The following is a 10,776-nucleotide window of genomic DNA, read 5'->3' on the forward strand; positions in this document are numbered from 1 at the left end:
TCCTAAGATAGCAAGCAACATCATAGGCCACATCTTGATTACTTCTAAATATCTTGTAGTAACACTGAACTCCCATGTAATAGCCGTTTGGGCCTTAAATGGGCTGATTAATAACTTGTGGACCTCGATTTTGGGAGGGCCATGATATAAAAAACGCAATATGGTAATTTTCGGTAGTATGAAATTTAATTAAATTTCAAAAAGAGGAGCGCGTCTTCAAATAATTCAAATCTCAAATCCACCACCAACGCTCTCTCTCTCTCTATCTCCTCTAAGATCCCGTCGCCGGAGACAGAAAGAGTGATCTTCCCCGGAGTCGAATCAGATTTGAAATCAGTATCTCTGGGTTCACCGTCCGTCCGCCGCTTAAAAATGTCAGGCCGTCACGACAAAGAGAAAGGCGTTAACGTTCAAGTCCTTCTCCGATGCAGGTATATTCAATTTCTCGAAATTGATTTTAGGGTTTAGCTATTTTTGGGTCTAATCGCACTTTTCTGATTGAAATGGGTTTCGCTACTGTGTTGAATCATACTGTATTGCCGTTTTTTGTTTGACAGGCCATTTAGCGATGATGAGTTGAGGAACAATGCTCCTCAGGTTCTCACTTGTAACGATTTGCAGAGAGAAGTTGCCGTCTCTCAGAACATCGCTGGGAAGCATATTGATAGGGTTTTCACTTTCGATAAGGTACCCAAAAAAATGGGATTTTCTGATTCTGGAGGCCCCTTAATAACATGTGAAGTGCTGATACTGTCTGAATCTGAGCTTTATTTAGGGTATTCTTTTTTTAGTGGAGAGAGTCTTTACAACTTAAATTCAGATGGTTGATGATGCTCTTTGTTTTCAGTCCAGTGAAGTTTGTTTGAGTGTGTGTAGCTAGTTAAAGTGTATGCTTGGATCTCATCACTGTGCGTTTTAGGAGAGACTTAAGTGTACTTTGGTGTGTTTTACAGTATAGAGAAAGGTGTGAAGTTTTTTGCTTTTGTAAAGTAGAACTACGTTAATCATGTGAATGTTGATGGACTTTAGTGATTATCTACATGCTGAATGTGTGTTTTTTATGTTGAGCGCAGGTGTTTGGACCATCGGCACAGCAGAAGGATTTGTATGACCAGGCCGTTGTTCCCATCGTGAACGAAGTACTTGAAGGTTTTAACTGTACGATATTTGCGTATGGCCAGACTGGTACAGGGAAAACATACACAATGGAAGGAGAGTGTAGAAGGTCCAAGGTATGTGTTTGCTTTATAAGTTTTGCTGGTAGTGTTTTCCTAATCTTGGCTAAGCTGTTTTACCTCCATTTTAATTGGCACAGGGCGGGCCTAGTGGAGGTCTTCCAGCAGAAGCAGGTGTTATCCCTAGAGCTGTGAAGCAAATCTTTGATACGCTTGAGGGTCAGCAAGCTGAGTACAGTGTTAAAGTCACGTTTTTGGAACTCTACAATGAAGAGATTACCGATCTGCTCGCTCCTGAAGATATATCCAGAGTTGTTTCCGAGGATAAACAAAAGAAACCCTTACCTCTCATGGAGGATGGCAAAGGTGGTGTTCTTGTTAGAGGATTGGAAGAGGAAATCGTGACGAGTGCCAATGAAATCTTCACTTTGCTCGAGAGAGGTTCCTCTAAACGGCGAACTGCTGAAACATTCTTGAATAAACAATCAAGGTAAGGTCTTTGATGTTTGTCTTCTGTTGCATTTTTGATGTCAAGGTCTCTCTTACATAACGGAATTTTTTGCTTTCAGTCGGTCACATTCTCTCTTCTCAATAACGATACATATCAAAGAAGCTACTCCAGAAGGTGAAGAGTTAATCAAGTGTGGCAAGCTGAACTTGGTTGACTTGGCAGGATCAGAAAATATATCACGTTCTGGTGCTAGGGATGTAAGTAGTCTCTTACTGTTCAATTGAGTTGGAGCGTTTCCTCTCAATTTCTAGATTTCATGTCTGTTTATATGTCGGATTCACTCAATAGACTTTCTCTATATAGGGCCGCGCTCGAGAAGCTGGTGAAATTAACAAAAGTCTTCTTACATTAGGGAGAGTTATCAGTGCTTTGGTAGAACATCTTGGACACATTCCTTACAGGTTTAAACTCGTTTTCTGGGGTTTTTTTGCTTTATGTCAGTGATCATGTAGCAGTCTTTTAAGCTATGCTGAATCCTGTAATTATATCTTGCATTGAATTTTAGGGATAGCAAGCTCACCCGCTTACTACGTGATTCACTTGGTGGGAGAACGAAGACTTGTATCATAGCCACAGTTTCACCTGCTGTTCACTGTCTCGAGGAAACCTTAAGTACTCTAGATTATGCACACAGGGCAAAGCATATTAGGAACAAACCAGAGGTATTTTTCATTCATCAATTTCAAGCCTCATTTTTATTTTCTTGTTTCCATTTAGGCCAACCTTTGAAAAACCAGAACTCATCTTCGCACCCTTCTATATTTCGCTGTTGCAGGTTAATCAGAAAATGATGAAATCTACTTTGATAAAGGACCTTTATGGTGAAATAGAACGACTAAAGGCGGGTAAGACGCATTCTCACTGTAGCCGTGGATAGAAATAACTGGAGGGGTGACTGTAACTTAGCTCAATAAATTTATTCGCTGCAAAGTCTTCTGCTCTGACTCCTCTGCTTGTCTATTACTCATATGTTTTCTTTGCTTATCTTTATAGAGGTCTATGCTTCCCGTGAGAAAAATGGTGTTTATATGCCAAAAGAGAGATACTATCAAGAGGAGAGTGAAAGAAAGGTACTCAGTTTCTGAGCCTAATTGTTCCTCAACTTTTCATAGAATGAAGTAAACACAATCTATGAAAAGGAAATGGTAACCTCATCACCTTCTTACTCGTCTACTAATGTAATCTTTTTTGCTCTTTTCGTAGGCAATGGCTGAACAGATTGAGCAGATGAGTGGTCAGATAGAGAATTATCAAAAGGTTGGTTTCTTCTTACTCAATAGATCAAATTGTTGCTTACGTTTTACATTGGTAATTTGATTATTTACTTTCTGTCCAGAAACTTGAGGAGTTGCAAGACAAGTACACTGGTCAAGTGCGGGAGTGCTCTGATCTGACTAGCAGACTTGATAACACTGAGGTTTGGTTACTTCCTTTGATGGGAGATGTTATTTATAACTATATCAACATACTCTTAAGACTTTTTATTGTGCTGTCTAGAAAAACTTGAGCCAAACGAGCAAAATGCTTGCTTCCACAAACGAGGAATTGAAGAAATCTCAATATGCCATGAAGGAGAAAGATTTCATCATTTCAGAGCAGAAACAATCTGGTACTTTCTAAATCATTACTTTGATCAAGTTCTTGAAAAGTTTTCTCTAACATGCTTATGCATTTTGCCAGAAAATGTACTGGTTCAACAAGCTTGTACTTTACAATCCAACTTGGAGAAGGCTACTAAAGAAAATGCTTCATTACACCAAAAAATTGGTATATGTTTTTACTATTCTGGCTGTCCTTTCCATTAGCAATATCATAAGAATTGTTAATATATGATCATTTGGTGATGTGCAGGTAGAGAGGATAAGCTCAGTGCGGATAACAGAAAAGTGGTAGACAATTATCAAGCAGAACTTTCTGAACAAATTTCGAGTTTGTTCAATATGGTTGCTTCATGTCTGTCCCAGCAAAACGCACACCTTCAGGGTGTTAACAAACTGTCCCAGTCTCGTTTAGAGGCACACAACAAGGTATCAACTGTTTTATTCTTTGGTTTTCTAAAAATCAATGAGCAGTTTCTTGTCTTTAAAATCAATGAGCAGTTTCTTGTAACAGTATTTGCAAATTTGTTTTTCCAGGCCATTCTCGAAATGAAAAAGAAGGTTCGAGCGTCTAGGGATATATATAGTTCTCACTTGGAGGAATTGCAGAATGTAGTCCGCTTGCACAAGGCAAACTCGAATGCTTGTCTTGAGGAAGTTTCGGCATTGACGACTTCAAGTGCATGTTCCATTGATGAGGCATGCCTTTGTTAATTTCTCTCCTTTTCTTCTAGTTACTATGGCTTGTTCTAAATGTAGTTGTCTTGTGGATTTCAGTTTCTTGCTTCAGGAAGTGAGACAACATCTTCGTTATTTGATGAACTTCAGAATGCTCTTACGTCCCACCAGGGAGAAATGGCTCTCTTTGCGAGGGAACTGAGACAGGTTAGTTCTCTGAGATATAACAACAATTTGTTAACTTATACATCGGCCTTGAAAATTACAAAAGCTGTAAGCTGGATTGTTTTCCTATCACGCAGAAGTTCCACACAACAATGGAGCAAACACAGGAGATGTCTGAATACACAAGTACGTTCTTTCAGAAGCTTATGCAAGAGACTAAAGATGCTGAGAATCGTGCTGCAGAGGCAAATGATAGTCAAATAAGCAGCATTATCGATTTCCAGAAGACTTACGAGGTAATTATATTTACTTCTCTACAAGTTTCGTGTTTAACATGTGTACTTGTTCCCATCTATAACTGGCGTGTGCTGTGCAGGCTCAGTCAAAATCTGATACAGAGAAACTTATAGCGGATCTAACTAACCTGGTCTCAAGTCACGTTCGTCGCCAACACGAATTGGTTCGTTGTTTCTTGTCTCTTTTTGTCTTCCACTTCATTATACATAAAACTTTATTTGTCTTTCTTCCTGGCAGGTGGATTCAAGACTCCATAACTTCAAAGATGCCGTCTCTTCCAACAAAACTTTCTTGGATGAACACGTCTCAGCCGTAAACAATCTGGCTAAAGACGCAAAAAGAAAATGGGAGACATTTTCCATGCAAGCTGAGAATGACGCCAAAGAAGGTGCTGATTTCTCGGCTGCAAAGCATTGTCGAATGGAGTTACTGCTTCAGCAATCGTAAGATCATTGCAATGTTTTTGGCAGTTACAATTTTCCAGTTAGTGTATATGAACCATTTTTATTTTTCTATGCGTTAGTGTGGGTCATGCGGAATCAGCTTTTAAGCACTGCAAGACGACTCATGAATCATTAAAGGTGATGAACAGTAAGCAAGTCGCAGATGTCTCTTCACTTGTTAAGTGTGCTTGTGATAATAACGAGGAGCACGACACCGAAGTGGATTCTGCAAGGACTGCGGCTGAGAAAGATGTAGCCAAAAACAGCGATGAGATAATCCAGCAAATTGATCGTGAGCTCTCTTTTCTTACACATGACTGACTGTTTCTCTGGTTAAAAGATATCTCTTTGGTCTATAATTAATATCCTTTCGATCTTTCAGGCATGTCGGAGGACGAGAAAGTGTCTTTATCACAAATATTGGACAATGTCAAGACACATGAAAAATCTCTTGAAAGTTTCCAACAGGATCATTGTTGCCAAGCCAGATGCATTGAGGATAAAGCTCAAGAAACTTTTCAACAAAGATACATGGTATGTTGTTTCTTATGCTAATAACGTTATTGGCTTCACTTTTAGAATATTCTTATTCACAAGCTCCGGTTTGGTTAATCACACAGGAGTATGAGCCCACAGGGACAACTCCGTGTAAGAGTGAACCGGAGGTCCCAACCAAAGCCACTATTGAGTCACTACGAGCAAAGCCAGTGGAGTCATTGGTTGAGGCATTCCGCGAAAACAACTCTTATGAATCCTTTGCGGCCAAAGAATCAAAACCGCAACAGCTAACACGGTCGCCTCTGTCACAAGTCAACTAGGGAACCACCTCTGTTCCATTTTATGCTCGTTTAGTTTTTGAAAGCAGTGTCTGTATAACTATATTATCTGTGTGCACGTTTGTGAAAGTGTGGGATCAACAAATCAAAAAAGAGTCAGATTCTTATGTCTTTTGACACATTGAAATATATGCTTCTTGTTTCAGTTGTGGGGTTACTTACAGCAGTCTAAGATCTCAAAAAGGGTTGTTCTAAAGCATCAACAAAATGCAGAATCTTCGACCCTTTTTGCTCGTCTTGTTTACCATTTGATCACTTTCTATATATGACTCAAACAAGAAGATGCTTTCAAATCCCAACGATGAACATTTTCAGTGGGAAATCAAGTAGCATTTGTGAAATCCAAGTCATTGTGCCACTTGAAAGAGTCATCTTTCTCACAATACCATAAAATTTTCTGGATATCATGAGCAGAGGAGATTCCGATAGAATCCTCTATAACCATTTGAGAGTGTAATTATGAACATCTTTTTGATCGTGCTAGTTTTACAAAGTTTTATAACTGAGCAATCTCGTTTGTAAGCTTATAAAGCTTAAAATAACATCTTATGATACTGGTAGTGATTTTGGTCATTCATCTAGAAAGTGGAACCATCAACAATGCATAACTAGAAGCAACCCGAGACTTGGTGATAGTACTGCAGGCTCATTTAAACAAAGCTTATGTGGGTGATGTACGTTTCACAACTATAGCAATTGGAATCATCATAACTAGCAAAAATAGTTGTGGAAGTGTCTCTGGTTTTATTTCTCAAAAAAAAAAAAAAGTGTCTCTGGATTGAAGGTAAACCGGATTTATGACAACAATGATTTTGAATCATACCGGAAATTTAAGTTTTGTGTCGGAAGTAAGTTCAATGCAATAACTTCAAAGTAATCCAAGGTTCTTTGCTTCACTTTTTGGACATATTAGGTTCGTTATGTATTTGTGCGGTCTGGTTTTAACCTGACATGTTAGATTCTTGATTTTTATCCAGTTGTTCGATACATGCAAGTAAATTTAATTTTTGTCAACATCTTGTGTTCTCACCATCTTTGGTTAACAGAAAATAAATATGCAACAGCTCATCAATTTTTTAATAATAGAAAATTGTAAACTCTACACAAGTTAAATTCAGGGGCGAAGTTAGGTTGATGGGCGAAGTTAGGTTGATGACTAAGGGTGCACGTGCAGTCTATTTAAAAAATTTAATATTTTACTTTTAAAAAGTACGAGTACGAGGTAAGTGGCTAATTTGGTAATGATGCACCCATAGTTTCCAATGAACCCGAGCTCAATCGCCTTACACTATTTTTATATGTTATTTTGCACCCGGTCATAATAAATCCTAGTTTCGCCCCTGGTTAAATTATTAAATTATTAAACTTATCATAATTAGTCTAATTTTTCGAGATCTTAAATTCACAATTTTTTTTTTCATCAAAAACATAATTTAGTTTACACGTTATACCAAAATACAAGAAGATTTAATCTATAATAATATGATATTCTCTCTGTTTTGATATGTAAGTAGTTTTAGCAAAAAATATTTGTTTCGCAATGTAAGATGTTTACATGATCCAAAACACTTTTTACATTTATTACATGTTGCGTGACCAATCAAATAATTCATACCTTTTTATTATTGGTTTAATTTATGTATTAAATGCTATTTTTTTAAAAGTAATTTTTTTTTTTAATATTCACACTTTTAACTAAAACTACTTACAAATAAAAACAGAAGTAATATATAATATTTGCATTAATAAGAATTTGAAAGTGCACCAAGTATGTTTACTTGGTGGACTAGTAACTAACTTAACGATTCTTTTCATTTAAAGATTTTTACATTAATGTAACATTTTTGTAGTTTATCATGAAACAAGACATGAGTCCATGTGAATGTCAAATGGTCTCAATCCATAACCTATACCGAATAAAATTTAAGTAAATATTGTAAGAACAACAATGATCAAATATAAATAGCAGTGGAGAAGAGAAACCTAAAACCCAAATATATTCACCTTAAATGGCCGACAAATTAATCAGAGAAACATACAGCTTTATGGAGGAAACCCATAATTAATGTCTCATAATGAATAAATGAAAATTTTGTAGGTGATCATGTCAGTGGTATAGTTCAAGATGATCGTGATCATGGTATAATTCAAAACATATGTGATGTTCGTACTTGTTTCAAATTAAAATACAATATTGTAGACATGAAACATCTAGATCAAATTGGTAGGAGTCGGTTGTATTTCAAAAAAGAAAAATAACATCTCAGGATTGTTAGTGTTAAAAACTAGAAACAATTACACTCAGAGTCACTTTTTATCTTTTTATATTATAATAAATCACTTATTGCTACACATACACTTTCTTACAACAACCTATTGAATCCTAACTAAAATACATTAACTGTAACTCTAAAACTTATTGACCTAACTAGAGAATAAGCAGGAATTAACCTCAGCCACACATCTTCTCTCCTATCTGACAGACAATATTAATTATAATACTACACTTTAACAAAATTTGTATTTGTCTTATTTTATGACCATTGGATCTACTATTGTAACTTTGATATGAATGGTCCTGATTCATCTTATCTTTTTAACATATCATCATCTTTATCGGCTGACTTTTTTGTCCTCATAAATCCGATAATCCCAACCTTCAACCATCTCTCTCGATTCATTGTCGGCGAATGGAGTTCCGGTGACTCTCGTTGGAATTTCGCGTTGGACAAGGACAACATGTCACAAATTATTCTCGTTTTCCCAGATATGTCCTTGCTTGAATTACAAAACAATGTCGCTAACAAGTTCTTCACCGTCACGGCTGCGGCACCTCCGGTGGTTTTAAGTTATTGGCCGCCTAACACAAAGGAACTTGTAACCGGAATCTCCACACCGCCGGTCATGCTTATCCACCATGGATTTGTCTTGTACTTCTACGGTCATTTCAAACTGAGTCAAGACAACATTACATGAACTGAACTAGTTATGATGATTGCGTACATATGGATATCATGTTTTGTTTATGTGATAGTGTGTACATATGGATATCATGTACATGTGGATATTGTATTTAGGTATACACGTGGATATTGTTCTCATGTGTACACGTGAGTATTGTTCTCACAAAATTCCAGTCCATTCATCCAACACAAAATACATCTACTGATACTACATAGAACTATCTAACATAAAGCAATCAAATTTTTGAAGTCATACAAATACACATTTATGGCTATATTGCAATCCACGAGTTCTCGATCTCTAATGTCCATATGTACACACTCTCTCGATTGTCCATATGTACACACTCTTTCTAATGTCCATATGTACACATTTCCTTGTGTACACTTATTTCACTCACTATACAGATGATTGGTTTAAACAATATAAATCCACCCCATCAATGAAATATGTGATCCAGTTTATAATAATGTTTTAAATGGTTCTCAATGTAGAAAGTATTCGAATAAAAAAATAAAATTGATTTTGCAATGGAGTAGATCGGTATTGCCATATTCTTGGAAATTTTACATTTTTGTGTACATGTGAATATCATTACATCGGTGTACACATGGATATTGTTCATATGCACCGGCTCCTACACCAACAAACACAACATATACATGCCAACCTATCAACAAGAATACTCATATCAACATTACTTATTATGTACATATACACGCGTGTACACATGTATAAAATCCTGGTTGTTCATATGTACACACGTGTTGGTGTACATCCGACCACAATTTTGTCAAAACACCAAAACTAGCAACAAGCTTCGACCTTTTACTCCCTCTTCAGTTTGCGCCATCTCTGTAAAACAAACAAAAACCAGAAAAAAAAACTTAGAGAACTTGGAAATCTAGAACCACACCCCTAAATGAAAACCTAATCTACAAATTAAAACCCTAATGGGAGTTTTGCATAGATCTAGAACCGCGCCCCCAAATCGAAACCCTAACACCTCACGTCGAGGCTCTTACCAAACTCGAAAAATCAAAACCCAGAAATCGAAAATCTAATCCTCAATCCTCAATCCAAATCGATGAAACTGGGATGAAGGAAAGTATCTAACCTTTAGCATCGCCCCTTGAAGCTCTCCGCTTTCGAGACGACATCGTCTTCTCCGTCCGAAAATCTTTTTCATCGGCTTCTCCGTTCGTCTGCTTCTCAGGTCTCCGTTCTTGCTTTTATTGGAGAAAAAAAGGACTCACCGTCGTCTATGTCTTGCCACAGCGCTTACAGCTAATCGGCATCGCCTTTGCTCTCCGTCGATTTACTCCGTCGCTCGTCGTCGGCAAAACCGTCTGTGAAAGGTAAAATTAGGTTTACAGATAGGGAGAAGTTGAAACAAATATTACAGTTTTACCTTTTTCCGGGCCCAAACTCAGATAATAAACCAAACAACACTATGCCCAAGGAATCCACCAATCAGCTTCCAACGGTTTTGAATTTTAAACTCCCGAACCAGAGTAACCAGAAACAAATGTTCTATTACAAATATGTCCACGCCTGGTTTGCCTTTATTAAGGACAAAGACGACTTTAACCAACTGCTCTTTCATGTAATAAAAACTCAACAACTGCCTATATGTGTTATAAACTATAAAATTAAAAGATATTTTAAAATTAATATCATAAAAATATATTAAACCTTTTTTTATAAACCCTATCCGGTCGGAATATATATTCAAAATGAATTTTGTAAAAATGCATATATACACGCATTTGTATACGCATAAATTTATAAAATACATGATTTTACATAATAAGTATATTCTACACCCGTTGTAAAGCTTCTTTTTCCTAACGACTTCTGAATTTCATTAAGATGAAACCAAATAATCCATATGGATATTGTTTACAATGCATGGGGTACAAAATAATAATGCGTAAAGTTATTAGTCAGAATCATTGCTTTTGCTAACGTATCCGCTGCTTGATTGTTTCCTCGTTTTGTCCATATATAGAATACTGTTGCAAATTTTGTCATCCGCGCCTCACATACCCTATTATATAGTGCGACATGCTTTTTTGGCCCGTTGTAAAGCTTCTAATTGGGGGGGGG

General features: G+C 36.8%; 1 protein-coding gene across 1 annotated transcript; it reads left to right on the forward strand.

The window, feature by feature from the left end:
* Window positions 1-215: 215 nt before the first annotated feature.
* On the forward strand, window positions 216-5,859 carry LOC106336629 (probable 125 kDa kinesin-related protein). The gene is made up of 22 exons (XM_013775518.1): window positions 216-431; window positions 558-687; window positions 1,074-1,232; window positions 1,316-1,665; window positions 1,745-1,883; window positions 1,990-2,087; window positions 2,192-2,348; window positions 2,462-2,531; window positions 2,680-2,756; window positions 2,890-2,943; window positions 3,023-3,103; window positions 3,184-3,295; window positions 3,367-3,453; window positions 3,538-3,713; window positions 3,822-3,983; window positions 4,062-4,169; window positions 4,265-4,423; window positions 4,504-4,587; window positions 4,662-4,867; window positions 4,948-5,159; window positions 5,250-5,401; window positions 5,488-5,859. Exons 1-22 carry the CDS (start codon window positions 373-375, stop codon window positions 5,683-5,685), a joined length of 3,030 nt encoding a protein of 1,009 aa, XP_013630972.1. The 5' UTR covers window positions 216-372; the 3' UTR covers window positions 5,686-5,859.
* The last annotated feature ends 4,917 nt before the right edge of the window (window positions 5,860-10,776 follow it).

The sequence above is a fragment of the Brassica oleracea genome, chromosome C4, assembly GCF_000695525.1.
Source record: "Brassica oleracea var. oleracea cultivar TO1000 chromosome C4, BOL, whole genome shotgun sequence".
Taxonomy (NCBI): domain Eukaryota; kingdom Viridiplantae; phylum Streptophyta; class Magnoliopsida; order Brassicales; family Brassicaceae; genus Brassica; species Brassica oleracea.

Excerpts from the sequence above, each read along its gene's own strand:
- LOC106336629 (XM_013775518.1), top strand. The coding sequence starts at position 373 with ATGTCAGGCCGTCACGACAAAGAGAAAGGCGTTAACGTTCAAGTCCTT. Across the intron at positions 1,233-1,315 it reads GAGAGTGTAGAAGGTCCAAG|GGCGGGCCTAGTGGAGGTCT; the intron begins GTATGTGTTTGC and ends TAATTGGCACAG. Across the intron at positions 5,160-5,249 it reads GATAATCCAGCAAATTGATC|GCATGTCGGAGGACGAGAAA; the intron begins GTGAGCTCTCTT and ends TCGATCTTTCAG.